Here is a 15,566-nt window from a genome sequence, read left to right on the forward strand (position 1 = left end):
ACTGAGACAAGGAAGAAAAGAAAACCACAGAGCTTAAAGGAATTTTGAGTTTTTCCTAGAGATAGGTTCTAGAGAATGAATATGTGACCTGGATTCACTAGGTTCTTAGTATTAAGTAATTACTCTACAGACTTGTGAGTTACTGCTGATGTGTCCAGGAGATGAAAAGAGTATAATGAGGTCTATGAGAGGCAATTTCCACATGTTAGGACTAGGAAACTGGGGAAATTTCTGAATGGATTGAGAATAGTATTTTGGATCATTAATAAAGTCTGCTGTCAGTACTATCATTTTCTTTTCAACTATACCTCAGTTCTACTTCTGCACATCTTACTATGTTCACTTGCCTTCCTTCTTTTCCCTATCCTCTAAATTTTCTTAGTAGTAGGCCATAACCAATCACTTCTCAAATTGATCACCACAAAAGGAAGACCATACTTACAGCTTCTGTTTTTTAATTGAATGCATTTCCATCACTCTTTATTGAAGTAGTGTCTCATTTCCTTACCTATGTACATGCAACAAAGACATGGCCAAAAAATACATTTCTGCCAGGACATACCCAACAAACAAACTAATCTATTAACTTTTATCTCATTACATATAATAAATAGTTAAGAATTGAGAAAGTAAAAGTCAAACATCATAGTGTCCTCATCAGGCATATATCTTGCTTTAGAAAGTAGCATAATTGCTTAAATTCATAGGTTTACAATTCTGCCAAGAACTATATTAACTCTTAAGAATGTGTTCTGTTGAGAGAAGCCATGCTACTTCCTTATTCCTAATCCAGTAGGCGGGCTTTGCCCCCACATACAAGTACACAATACAGAAGTGTTTAATATATGACAACATATTTTTACTTGGTCCCACCCAAACATTGAGGGCTGAAACTTTTGTTTGGTATTATTTAAGTACAAAATGACCAATTGAGTCACAGTCTACTAAATCACAAAACAACATTAAAAGGCAATTGCATATGCCCACCCACATTATCCATATTCTTCAGTACTGAGGAGTATGTCTTTCATTGATGTTTGTATGAAAAAGTGCATAATATTCCCTCTGCCTACCACAATTCCCAGAGAGAAGTCTTGTTCCAGATGTTGAGAGGAAATAAAGAGAAAAGCTCCAGGAGGGAGGTAACAGCTGGATCTTCCATACATTAAGAGATCACCATTAGAAGATTCCCTTAGTGTCAAATTATGTGTGACTAAGAAAACAGCTGATTAAAAAGTTTCTTATTTCCTAGCCAGCCAAGGTGGCTCATGCCTGTAATCCTAACTACTGAGGAGGCTGAGATCTGAGGATCAAAGTTCAAATCTAGCCTGAGCAAAAAAGGATCGGAGACTCTTATCTCCAATTAACCTCTACAAAATGGGAAGTAGGGCTTGGCTCAAGGGCAGGGTGGTAGCCTTGAGCTGAAGAGCTCAGGGACAGCATCCAGGCCTAGTTCAAGCCCCATGACTCACAAAAAAGAAAGAAAAAAAGTTTCTTATGGTCATTGATTTGACATTTTTTAAGCTAAGAAATAATTGCATGGTTTTAGCAAAGTCCTGTCTTCAGTAGCTGAGGTGTTGAAAGGAACATCTTCATCTTCCTCATCTAGTTGTAGACTACCAGAAGATAAGCGGATTCTGGCTATGGGCGACTTTATTCCTTTACTGTACAAAGAGTAGTAGTCTGGTTTAAGACTGTCTGATTCTGAATCACTGGATTCACTCGCTACGCACCTCCCTGCTGTACTCTGATCCACCACAACTGTTGGGAACTCCTGTTCTACAAACATACATGGGAACAGGTCTGCTTTACGACTCAGAGCAGGACATGGCCCTAATGGTCTAAATTCTGATCCAAAAGGAAAACGAATCATTTTCATGTCAGATTGACTCTGGGACCGTTTAGGAGTTTGCTCTTGAATATTACACGCAAACACGTCTTCTAAATTGGGGTCTTCATCTTCTAGATCTACATTGATGTTCCCCCTACCACTAGTCCTGGCCATAGCTTCTTGGAGTTCTTGCTGGAAGTTCTTCCTTCTGATATTCCTTGGGCTTCTCTTGTCTGGCTTTATTGCAGTGGCTTCTCTATAGCTATCTGGCCTTACCCTGTTATCTGCCATGATTGGAGACCGCCTGGGTACCTGGGGTGGTTTGTCCACATAAAAAAAGACTTGGGGGGGCATAATATCAACCTGCTGCGTAGTATAAGGAACATAGGGCACGTCTGTGTACATTAGCTGCCTTGCTGGACTCACTTTGCTTGTGAGACCTGAAGCTAGGCTTATGTGATTGTCAGCAAACTTGGAGCTTGTTTGGAAGGAGCTGAGAGGAGTCCTCTCCTCACAGAAGTCTCTGGGATCAGGTTCAGGGTCAGTGCTAAAGACAGAATCTGAATAAATAAAGGAGAAGGAGGAATTGCTTTGGGATTGGTGTAATGACGTGGGGTCTGACTCTGGTTTGGAACATTCCAGCTCCATTGCAAACGTCACCTCCACGGCAGAGTTCCTCCTCCTGCTATCTAACAGGGGCTCAGACGCATGCACACCATTCACATTATGGTAGTACCCGCTGCCATAGGCTAGTCTCAAATCGTCCACCTTGAAAGAAAAGACAGGATGAAAGAGGGGAAAAAAACATCAGTATGGAGACAGGGTCTTAAGTTAGACATAAGCTTCGAAAGGGAGACTTTAAAAATAAGTAAGGGAGGCTAAAGGAGAATAGTTGGAAGAGTACTTTATGCATATATGGAAATGCCACAACAAAACCTTCCCCTCCTTGTACAGCTAATATATAAATTAAAAATCTTTTTTTTGATATGCTGATGCTAGTAGGGCTTGAACTCATGGCCTAGGCACTGTCCCTTGGATTTTTTACTCAAGGCTGGCCACATAAGTCACAGTTCTACTTCAGGCTTTTTGCTGATTAATCAGAAATAAGAGTCTCACATACTTTCCTCACTATGCTGGTTTTGAACCTCTATCCTCAGATCTCTGTCTCCTGGGTAGTTAGGATTACAGTCATGAGACACTGGCACCCAGCTTTTAAAAACTGTAAAGAGATGTCAGCAACTCATTTTAATCTATGCCCTAGTCCACAGCTATTGATGAAAGGATAATAATTCATACTGTAGCCTATCATTTATTAAAAAGAATTTCTAATACTATTCTTCTTCTGTAACATTTCATTTCCCACCTCCAACTTTTACATATACTAAAGGTTTCATTGACTATCAAAAGGTTTCAGTAGCTAAATCCATGTACCATGAATCCTGAATCATCTGGCATTTCCTTGCTATGTGACATTAGGCAAACCTTCTGCACTTATTGTTCCAGCCTCTTTCCTATTTTCTGCAGTTGGAGGGGAAGAGGGCATGAGAGAGTCATATACTTAGATGTACCATTCATCACACCTGATACCTTTCGGATAAAAATTAGGACTTGAATGAAGGCATGTGAGTTTATGAGATCATAATTTGTTTCTGTAGAAAAATTAGCCAGTGCCTCTTGCCTATAATCCTACCTACTCAAGAAGCTGAGATCTATGGATTGCAGATGAAAGCTAGCCCAGACAGTATAGTCTGTGTGACTCCATCTCCAGTTTACTACCAAAAAGCTAGAAGTGGAGCTGTGGTTCAAGTAGTAGAACGATAGCTTAGAAGGCAGAAATCTATTGGACAGAACTCAAGCCAGGAGTTCAAATCCAAGTATGTCAACAAAGGAAACACAATTAACCAAGTTCATAGTATGAAACTCAAATGAAGCCAAGTCTCAGTTCTATGCAAAAAAAAAAAAAACTCTTCCTCTTGAAATTAAGTTATACAATGAAGCAGCAAAATAGCCACCCAAAGTTAAAACCTTAATACATAACCAAATACCCTCCTCAGAGCCCTATGTTTTCTACAGATAAAATAGCAGTCTTTATACTTTCCCCTTTCCATTGACTATTAATTATACAAAAGAGTTCACCATAGTATTTCCTAATGCACACATTGCACATTGATTAGATTAGTCTCCTTTCTTGCTCCAAACATCTCAGTTAAAAATATAAGGCCATAGAGAAGTCTTTGTATCTTCTTTCTGCAAGATGGTAACAACACAGATTGCAATTGGAAGTTATTTGAGCCTTGTAGTCTGGAAGCTCCCTCTACACACCCGTGGTAGTTTACTAAATAGACTACTGGAAGAAACATTAAGCGGGCAGACCTTCCTGGGAGGGTAACATATGCCAACAGAGTAACCTCTATACACACGCGGAGAGTGTGGCAGTCAATTCTTTAAACCATTTGCAATTGGGACAAATGACATCTATCAAAAGAAGGTAGGAATTGTCCAAAAACTTACTTGTTTTGACACATCAGAGAGAATATCTGGCGACGATCTGCACTGGCGTTCATGGTAGTGAGATGGGTAATGTTTCCTAAGTCACCCAAACAGAGAAGTCATTGAAATGGCCATCCAGGGAATACCAGGATACATGTTCATCTTAAGAATCAACTTAAAATCGACCACACAGAAGTAAAAACATGGTACCTTTCAAATGGCAAGCTCTTCAACCTCCCTTTTTTCCCATATTCGAGAAGTTGTCTCTGGGTTCTTCCACTGTTATAACAATGAAAAAAAAATCATGAATGCTATCATAAGCTAATAGGCTTACTAATAAAATGTCTAAGCCTGGTTCATTTGTTATGGAAATCAAAAGCATCTGGATTGTGACATAACAAGAAAATCTCTGACCATCCCACAAGTAGTAACACCTACTTACTCAACAACCAAAAATAGCATAATTTCAACTAAACAACCCCAAATGAATTTTTTTAATTAAACAAAACCCAACTGACTCTTATGTTCCACACTACTTTTTATTAAGATATTTATCTGGATTTCCAATCTATAGTGGAAAAAAAAAGCAGCTAACAAAACTGTGGAAGGAGATTGCCTCAGTCGGGCATACGCTAGCAAAGAAATCCAGCTGACTGCTTGGAGAAATACAAGAGCCAAAAAAGAAATCACAAGAATAATAAAACCCCCAAAGTCTGAGCCATTTATCACTGAAGTGCAAGGACTGGCATGCCTCCCCCGCCCTGAGGCCATTTCTGCACTAGAGCTGCCTGCTGAGGGTAATAAGTGTTTATAATAACTCAGGTCATTAAGAAAAGGAAAAAATATGTTCTGTATCATGTGTTTAAGAAGGCAGAGATTTGTAGCATACACTTTGGAAAGGTTCCATCAAAAATAATGTTTTTAGTTTTGTGTGTGTATATGGCTTCTTTTTTAAAAAAAATCTCAATTCTTTCTGGGACAGGCTTCCTTGCTTTGAAAAATCCCTTATGTGGAAGTATTTGATTAGAATGTTTTGATCTTAGCTAAGACTTTTGAAAGCTTCTTCCAATGAATTCCTAGGCTCATGTGTTCAAGTAAAAACAAGATCTTAATTCCCCTCCCATCCCTCTGAGGTGTGACCTATGGCTAGGAATTTCCAATGCAATATTGCTCAATCATTTTAATCCCTTATCCTCTTCCAGTGCTTTCTCACTCTACCCACCACGAAAAGGATTTTGTTGAGCTTTCCTTTCCATAGCCTGAGTTAAAACTGCATATAAATGAAACAATTGGTCTATTAAACACATCTCCTTCTATATATATATATTTTTTGCCAGTACTGGGGCTTGAACTCAGGCCCTGGGCACTGTCTTTGAGCTTTTTTGCTCAAGTGTAGTGCTCTACCACATGAGCCACAGCACCAATTCTGGACTTTCCTGTTTATGTGGTACTGAGGAATTGAACCCAGGGATTCATGTTTGCTAGGCATGCACTCTCCCACTAAGCCACATTCCCAGCCTGACACACACATCTTTTATTTTTTCTAACTGCTTTATATCCCTTGATCATGGTTGTAATGCCCCTCCCCCTCCTAGTTAGGAAATACTATGGCCTACCCCAAATGAGCAATATAGGGTATAATCTTTCAAGTGTCTGAAATGAATTCCTTATTGCTTGTGGAATTCAGACTCCTCTTATTGCTGTCCATGTTACTGAAATCAGTAGTATGCATAGCTTTCCTGTGTATAACATGTTATTCATTACCTATAGCGGAAACTAGAGCCCTTGCTGCAGAGGAGAGTCTTGGGCTTAGATTTGGGCTCTTCCGAAAGTCTGAAGAAAGCATGATATTCCACACAAGTCTTCCAGAAAGCCTTACAGGCATCTCGGCTGGCCATGGTAAACTCCAAAGTATCCTTGCACAACACCTGTGTAAACCAATTTTCATCAAGCAAAACCTCCTTCAAGAATATCAAAGAAATTCAAATCTCAATGCCTTTCAACCACTGGACCAATGGCTCAGACAGCTTCTGGTTTTCCACTTGGCTCCCCATAGACTTCACAGCTACTGAAACCAAATGATTGACAACCTTATGAGAAGCAGACAGGGCCACTGCTCACCAATAGAACCTTCTGTATGGTTTCTGCATACTCCCCTTGCCTTAAATTGTTTTTTGTTTGTTTGTTTTGCCCGGTCTCTTTTCTGCAAGGAACGTTTTTATGAAGTTGTAAATTAAGTTAAAATGAACCATCAAAAAGTATGCTTTAGCAGTAACAAGAAGTTATAAATGACCAACAGGAAAGAGGAAGGAGGAGGAGATTTCCTTATAGATGGAAGGGTTTTTATAGGGTTATTTACAGTAGCCTTTTGAATACACCAGCTAGAAACACACTTCTATATGCTCTGTTATTCTGTGATGTGTGTACTGTTTTCATTTTCCTTTTTATATTTTTTAGCATATTTGATTCTGTCCTGCAGAGTGTGGCTTTCCAGACCTTCTGTTCAAGTTTTTCCCATCCTAACAGCCCAAGGCTACATGCCATTCTCAAAGTCCTGTTTTCAGTAGTCCCACCAACCTGACCCCACCCATTCATGTCCAAGGTCCTTCCTGTAGCCCCTGGCACTTGTTCTATTAGTTTCCCACTGCAACTGTCCCCTCAACTGCAAATAAATACTTTCATATAACACCAAGATCCAGACAATGAAGACCATCCTGACCTTCTGGAGGACGAAATTTGGGTTGGTGTGCATGAGCATAAAATCGCATCCTTTCTGGCATGTTTATCCTGCTTAGACAACACCAATGCCCAAGAATTCCTGTTTTTTCCTGTAGCCACAGAAACTTGAACCCAAAGACTTATGCTCTTTCTTTTTCCACTCAAAGCTGATACTCTACCACTTGAGTCACAGCACACCTCTAGCTTTTCCTGTATATGTGTTACTAAGGAATCGAACCCAGGGCTTCATGCATGCTAAGGCAAGTACTCTACCACTAGGTCACACTCTTGGACCAGTAGTTAAGTAATTTTTAAGGGAATTCGGTCACAATATTTTGTAAAATGGAGAGAACAACAAATGGTTATTTCCATAGATTTACATCCCTTTTGACTCAAAACCCCTGCAAAGTGGTCTCCAGAGACTTACCTTTCAGTCCTGCCCCATGTTTCTAGTACTTCATTCTGAACTGCAAATCAGATTTCCTAGTGTTCTGTATTAAGCTAAAGTGTGAGTAAAGCTCTGGTTGGTGTGTACAATCAAGAGAAGAGGCAATTCACCCCCCAGGGCCAGTCAACTGTCATTATTCATACTCCAACTACTTGCAGAAGCAATCAAAGATTTCTAAGTGAATAGGAAATAAAGAAGATTTATTAGAAACTTACTTACCAAAATATTGGCATGAAGTTTGATGAGGAAATGCTTTCGCTTAAAACTCAACTTACGGATTTTAGCCCAGTTGAAAGTATTAATCTTTGTATTTCCCTATAAGGAAACACATGGTCAATTTCAGAATGTGTGAGCATGAATGAGTTGATAATCTAGCACAAAAATGATAAAAATTGGACTTTCTAAACAGGACTATTTTGACCTATCTCTTGCAAATATTGATCTTGTTGAACTAAGAAGCTACAGCTAAGCATTCCAGGTAGGACACAAGCTGTTCTGGAATGTAAGCAAGAGAGGAAATGCCTGGGGAAAGCTGAAGCCAAAACCCTGAGATTACAATAAGAAATATTGTGATTTTCATTTCTTCCCTATGTTTCCAAGTTCAACTGCTAAATGAAAAGCTAATTGTAGTATCCATACATTTTCTCAAATACCTCCAATTGCTCCTCACTTCCTACATCATGAAATCTGGGCACTGTTTCTTCTGTGTTAAATACACACTCATCTCTCTCTCACATTGTTTCCCCCACACACACCAAATACCCTTTGGCATTCTCTCCTGTAGTCACTCCATTATCCTTACCCAGATTGCTTTCTGCAAAGTAAAAAGCTCCCTCCCTCCCCCCTCTTATTTTTTTCATCTGAGACTGGGACTCAAACTAGGTACCTGATGTTTTCACTCATTGGCTGGCACTTTACCAATTGAGCCACACCTCCAATCCCACTAAAGCCTTCTTCTCCACTCTGATAGACCCTTCCCTAGGATATTCTAATTCCTTCAGTCTATCTAGGTGTCTTGGCTTCCCTGGTATTTCTTAATAGTTGAGTGTGTTTGTTCATTTGTTTGGGCTTGTTTTGCTTTCTTGTTCATCAGGTAATCTATTCACATAGTCCAAAAATCAAAATATGCACAAAGACACAACACTCCCATTACCTCTACTTTTGTCATCATCTACTCATTCCATACAAATAACCACATCTACTAGTTTGTCATGTATACCCATTATACAAGTAAAACTAACTGTAATAGATTAGCTACTGCTACTTATAAGTCTGGTATTGAGTACTATTTCTCTAGATCCTATCAGTAAGTTATAAGTACCTTTTTAGCAAGAATCATGTCTCTTTCATGTTTAATGTGAGTTTCTGGGCTTATTTTTTTGCCAGTCCTGGGCTTGGGCTCAGGGCCTGAGTGCTGTCCCTGGATTTTCTCAAGGCTAGAGCTCTACCACTTGAGCCACAGCACCATTTCTGGCTTTTTGCTACGTATGTGGTACCGAGGAATCAAACCCGGATCTTCATGCATGCTAGGCAAGCACTCTACCACTAGGTCAACCTCCCGGCCCCGAGTTTCTGGGGTTTATTAGTGTATTTGTTAGTACAAAGGAGCTTCCTTGGGATATTACCATATGAGGCAGGATAGATAGATGAGAAGATGGGGGAAATTAAAGATAATAGATACAAAACACATTAAACCCAGAAGTTAGAACCATAAACTAAAGTGTGAAACCAAGGTAGCAAGCTACCCTCTCACCACCATATTTTAGATGCTAAATTATAAGAATAGAAAGAGATAAAGGGGCTGTCTGTATCTGACTTCCCTTTTGAGAAGGTAAACTGCTGGGAGACAGTCATTCACACCTATAATCCGAGCTACTCAGGAGGCTGAGATCTGAATATCACAGTTCAAAGCCAATCTGGACAGAAAAGTCCCCTTTAGACTTTTACGTCCAATTAATCCCCTCAAAAACTGGAAATGGTAGACCAGTAGCCTTAAACTAAAGAGCTCATAGACAACACCTAGGCCCTGAGTTCAAGCCCTACAATGATAGATGAAAAATAAAAGAAGGAGGAGAAGGAGGAGCTAAGAAGCTTCAAACTTCATGAATTAGGGTAGAAATAGAAAACTCTGATGTATATCCAGCAAAGGAAAGCTTTGAAACTCACCTATTGTTTCTACATTTTAGATAGGCCTATACCATCTCTCCACGTTGAAGAAAAATAGCACTCATATGGACCATCTAAATCCACTGTCCATCTAATGTTTAAGGGATACTAGCCTAGATGAATCCTCCTCAAGAAGTATCAAGGCCTCAGATAAGAGCTGCCATTTTGAGTCTTTACTGCCATTTCTTGAACGAGGAACTGAAGATGTTTCTCCATTTGTCCATCCCTCCCTACTTTACCCCATGGTACCAAAATACATCCTTGCCATGTATGATTCTTCTTTCTAAGAGACTGCTTGGAACTATTTTCTCACATTGCTGTGATTCAGCATAGAAATTAGGAATCTGGGTGTACCTCCTCATCATTCATCCATTGTCCCTCAACCATTGACAAATACATGTGTATAACATGTTTAGTTCTGGGGTTTCTTTGGCCAGTTCCTGGCTTGAACTCACAGCCTGAGCACTGTCCTTGGACTTTCTCAAGCCTAGAGCTCTACCACATGAGCTTTTTCTATGTAGTGGTACTGAGGAATCAAACCTGGGTCTTTGTGCATGCTAGGTAAGCACTCTACCACTAGGCCAAACTCCTGGCCCATAAGTTAAATTTCTTGATTGTGCCATGTATTATTCTTTTCAGTGCCTTTATATGTTTGCTGTTTCTTTAGGACACCTTTCCTCATTTCCCAACCTATCTAGTTGGCCTGGATATCTGCCACATGTCATAGCTTAAAGGTTAAACCCCTTTCATCTGTGTTACCTTAGCACACCATATTTTCATCACAGATCATGTCCCATTTACATGTAATTACCTCTTGTTTGTCTTCTCCCTATTAAAATATAAGGTCCAGGAAGTCAGGGTTATCCTTATTTACCTCTATAGCTCTATTGCCTGGCATAGTACAGAGGTACCATTAATACATGGGGAAAAAAGGGATGAACTAATAGTTGCCTAACTGTGAGAATACATGAAGAATCATTGAATTACTGGGCAATCTAAAATAGGTGAATTTTATTATATGCAAATTATATCTCCAGAGATCGGTTCTTTTTTTTTCACTACTTTACAAATGTAACTGTAACCCCTCTGTACATCACCCTGACAATAGAAAACATGTATATGTATGACTATATCTAGGCCAAATAATGTTTTTCTAGCTAATGATTTTAGTTTAACAAAAAAGGAATTTCTAATACCAAAAAAGAACCAAAAATATCATAGAAAAGTTACTTAATACATAAATGTCTTTTGTTGAATGTATGCTACAGAAACCTGATCAAATTAACATCTTCTACATTGCTATTAACTAACCAGAAAAGGATATAACATGATGGCCTGGCTCTCTTCTCTCCCTATCCTCTCCTATGTAGGATGAAATAGCAAGGCCAAGAAGTAAAGCAGAACGGGTAATTATTCTCTCCTGCACATCAGTGTAACTTTCATGATGAAAAGTTTACAACCAACCAAATGGAAAGGCCAAGATTCCCTTAGATGAGTCCTTACTCATCTTGCTTTGTACCTTCAGTCTTTTTTTTTTTTTTTGCCAGTCCTGGGCTTGAGCTCAGGGCCTGAACACTGTCCTTGGACTTTCTCAAGGTTAGAGCTCTACCACTTGAGCCTCAGCACCACTTCCGGCTTTTTTCTATGTATGTGGTACCAAGGAATGGAACCCGGGCCTTTGTGCATGATAGGCAAGCACTTTAACCACTAGGCCAAACTCCCGGCCCTGTACCTTTGGTCTTTTAACTTGACTTGTGGTCAATGTACCTGACTGAGGTCAATTCCTGCTTTCCCACAAATGATATATAGCGTATGTCTTTAGGACTAGCTACTCAGGGAGCAGAGATCTGAGGATCCTTGTTCAAAAGCAGCCTATACAGGAAAGTACGTGAGATTCAACTCCAATTAACCACCAAAAAGCCAAAAATGGAGCTGTGGCTCAAGGGAGAGAGCATCGGCCTTGAGCAAAAATAGCTGAGGAACAGAGCCCAGGCCCTGAGTTCAACTACAAGTATAGTTGTATAGTTGTATACACACACACACACACACACACACACACACACACACTCACAAATCTACTAATGAAAAATAGTTCACCATATTTGGGACCACTTCAGTGTATCTCTGGAGGATCGGATACAGTGTCACAGCCTCAATTTCTTAGATATTAAACCCACTGATCTTTAATTACCAAACAGCCCTTGACTGTCTCCCTACAATCCTGATATCTAATCTAATCAACATTGGTCAACTGTGAGTGGGGTATAAAAGCAAAACATACTGGATGGAGAGAGAGCCGACCCAAAACATTTCCAAGCCTCACTCCTCCTAGCTGGTGGAAAGACCATGCACTGGAAACTGATACTCAAATTTCAATGCACATCACCACCTTGAAGCCAGTGGAAGGACTAGAAAGATTTGTTACCCGTAACACCAGTACTCCCATGTGAGCAACAGCAAGGTGAATCTGCATGCCTTCACCATCACTGGCTGGCTGAGGTCGGATGCCATACATATCCTGCTTTCTCGCTATATCCAGTAGCAAAATGTCCGACTCGGCTGGGCTCCTGCCACTGCAAGGGGAGAGTATTTAGGAGCCTAATGAATGCAATAAGAATGAGGTTTCCTGCCTGGGAATACCATGAGGAGTCAGCATTTCCCTGAGCCTGCTGGTTCTTTAGGATTAGGGGCTTGCTGTTAAGAGCCACCCCCCCCCCCCGCAGCTTTCGTGTTCTGCGTTGAAGAAACAGGTGCCACTGAAAGTACTTACAAGTGTTGCTGATGAAAGTGAATGATCTTGCTCTCTAAACAGTCTTGGTTTGGTAAGTACCGAGTTTGTGCCAGATGCTTCCTAATGATTTCTTCACGAAAGTCTCCCAGTTCTGCTGCATGACAAAAAAGTGACATTTTTTTTCACATTTACACTAAGAAGTTGAGCAATGGAGTATTTGGCAAACTTTCTGTTCTCCCCCAAGCAGACCCTTCTCTACAGCCATTATAGCCCCATTTTCTCCCATCGCAAACTTTCCATATATTCATACTGCTATGGGAGCAAAACAACAGGCTGGTTTTCACATCAGAAGCAGTGAGTTGCTATAAAGTTTCAGTATGGTAAGTTCAAGACTCATTAACTACATACTTAAAGGACCAGGATTAAAGTTAACTATTTTGTTAGAATTTTTTCTTCTCTGCTCCTTTTCTTTTTTTGCCCAGTCCTGGGCTTGAGCTCAAGGCCTGAGCACTGTCCTTGGACTTTCTCACGGCTAGAGCTCTACCACTTGAGCCTCAGCACCACTTCTGGCTTTTGTCTATGTATGTGGTACCAGGAATAGAACCTGGGTCTTCACGCACTCAACCACTAGGCCAAACTCCCAGCCCCCACCCTTTTTCCATATATATTTTTATTGTAATTAATACAGGGGTTACATTATATTCACCAGATAGAAGTTGCATTACTTCACAAACATTGATACCCTTTCTCATGTCTTGGTCCCCATTTCCCTCCCCCGACTCCTCCCTTTTTTTTATTAAAAGAATCTCTCCTTCTTCCAACCAACACGTTACAAGTTGAATTTTGTTTTCCAAAAATGTTTATATTAAGGAAGTCCCAACCTGGAATACCCCACCTTTAAAAGTGACTGTATTTGGACAGAGAACATTGAAAAAGTATTAAACTATGATTAAAAATACTAGCCAGCCCCTGATGTCTCACGCCTGTAATCCTAGCTATTCAAGAGGCTCAGATCTGAGGATCACAGTTCAAAGCCTTCCCAGCTAAGAAAGACTGTGAGACTTTTATCTCCATTTAATCCCGAGAAAACTGGAAGTGGTGCTGTGGCTCAACGTGGCAGAGTACAAGCCTTAAGCAGAAAAGCTCAGGGACAGTGCGCAGGCCCTCATTTCAAGCCCTAGGATCAGGGGAAAAACAACATTAGCCCACTCTGACTAGTGTCCACATGAAAAGGAGGGAATTTATATGCACAGAGAGATGTTACAAATGTAGTAAACACACACACACACACACAATATAACAAGACAGTCAGGTACAAACCAAGGAGAGAGGCCTAAGAACAAACGGAACCTGCCAACACTTTGAACTCTTGAATTTCCAGCCACCACAATGGAAAAATAAACTGTCATTTAAGCGACATAGTTTGTGGTGCTCTTTTATGACAACCCTTGTAAACTGTGTCCCCAATCTCCTTCCACAATGATTATCCATTATCAAAATTATCCATTATCAAAAATGGGGGAAGATAAAATACAAAGTATAATGCAAGCCAGGCACAGCTAAGTCTTTATACATTGAGAGTCTAGTAAATCCCCTGCTATCTGAAATCCCCAGTATATGAATCATTCTGAAAATAATGTTTCTCTTTCTAAACAGCTGGCAGTATATCCAAGATCATAATTTACTCCTTTCTGGATGCTTCCAGTATATTGCTGTAAATATCTATTGCAGTATTGAGCCTATATGGGTAACTGAGGCATTTAGGATTATCTGCCTCTTGGTTTCTATGACCTTAGATTGCTTTGACTTTTTAATTCATTTGTGTTCTTTGTAATTGTTATATTTCTCTTTTAGATTTATATGAGTTACTTCCTGGTCATTGACTTTCCTCTGAAGTCAAAGTTTAGAATACTTTGTTCTCAATGGTGACTTTTAATCAAAGATAAAATCAGAACAGAGATCACCACCCCTGTAAGCAGTATATATTCTGTAGGAGTATATAAATTCTCCATACAATCCCGGAGTGCTCTCCTATTGAGTAAAACATGTAGACAATGGTAACAACATTCACCAAACAAAGAATTGGAGGAAACTTTTCCAACATGCTGAACATTTTCTAATTTTTCATAGTCAGCAACTATGTCAGAGACTAAATGCTTTCCCTTAAAACTAGAAAGCAAAAAAGTTATCTTCTCTTTTCACTTTACTCAACATTCTAAGAATAATCAAGCAACAAGAAGATATGTAAAGAATTTGCACTAAAAAGAGGTAAAAATGTCTTTGCTTAGAGTCAACATGATCCCACATATGAAAAATCCTATGAACCTCTCCCACACACACAAATGAATGAATAAATTCAATCAGGAACTTAGCAAGGTAAAAGGTTAATATACAAAAAGTAAACATGGGGCTGGGGACGTGGCCTACTGGTAGAGTGCTTGCCTAGCAATCACGAAGACCGGGTTTCAATTCCTCAGTACCACATACATAGAAAAAAAAAGCCAATTCATCCCCAGGATGCAAAGCTGGTTCAACACACGCAAATCAATTAATATAATTCAACACATCAACAGGAGAAAGGACAAGAAACACACAATTGTCTCAATAGATGCAGAAAAAGGCATTTGACAAGATCCAACATCCCTTTATGCTAAAAGCTCTGGAGAAACTAGGAATCCATGGAACATTCCTCAATATAATAAAGGCTATGTATGACAAACCCACAGCTAGCATTATACTTAATAGGGAAAAGCTAAAGCCATTCCCTCTAAAATCAGGAACAAGACAAGGATGCCCACTCTCTCCAGTCCTCTTTAACATAGGATTAGAATTCCTAGCCAGAGCAATAAGGCAAGAAGCATAAAGGGGATGAAGAAGCAAGCATAAAGGGGATCCAAATAGGGAAAGAGGAAGTAAAACTTTCCCTCTTTGCAGATGACATGATTCTGTATTTAAAGAATCCTATAGACTCCACTCTCCAGCTGCTTGAGCTGATTCAAAATTTTGGCACGGTAGCAGGGTATCAAATTAATTTCAAAAATCAACTGCCTTCCTCTATTCCAACAATGAGAGGAAGGAGACAACAATCAGGAAAGCAACTTCTTTTGCAATAGCCTCAAAGAAAATAAAGTACCTAGGAATTAACTTAACTAAGAATGTAAGGGACCTTTTTGATGAAAACT

The 15,566-nt window shown here is 39.7% G+C and overlaps 1 protein-coding gene across 1 annotated transcript in view; it reads right to left on the minus strand.

Annotated features, from left to right (window-relative positions):
• Window positions 1-1,519: 1,519 nt before the first annotated feature.
• The window catches only part of Frmd7 (FERM domain containing 7), a 57,808-nt gene continuing 43,761 nt past the window's right edge, over window positions 1,520-15,566 (minus strand). Inside the window, 7 exon segments of the mRNA XM_090326305.1 lie at window positions 1,520-2,599; window positions 4,343-4,418; window positions 4,532-4,600; window positions 6,086-6,249; window positions 7,707-7,802; window positions 12,079-12,226; window positions 12,424-12,538. Coding sequence (XP_090182431.1) covers window positions 1,520-2,599; window positions 4,343-4,418; window positions 4,532-4,600; window positions 6,086-6,249; window positions 7,707-7,802; window positions 12,079-12,226; window positions 12,424-12,538 — 1,748 coding nt within the window.

Source organism: Megascapheus bottae, chromosome X (assembly GCF_031878675.1).
Source record: "Megascapheus bottae isolate mThoBot1 chromosome X, mThoBot2.hap1, whole genome shotgun sequence".
NCBI classification, from domain to species: Eukaryota; Metazoa; Chordata; class Mammalia; order Rodentia; family Geomyidae; genus Megascapheus; species Megascapheus bottae.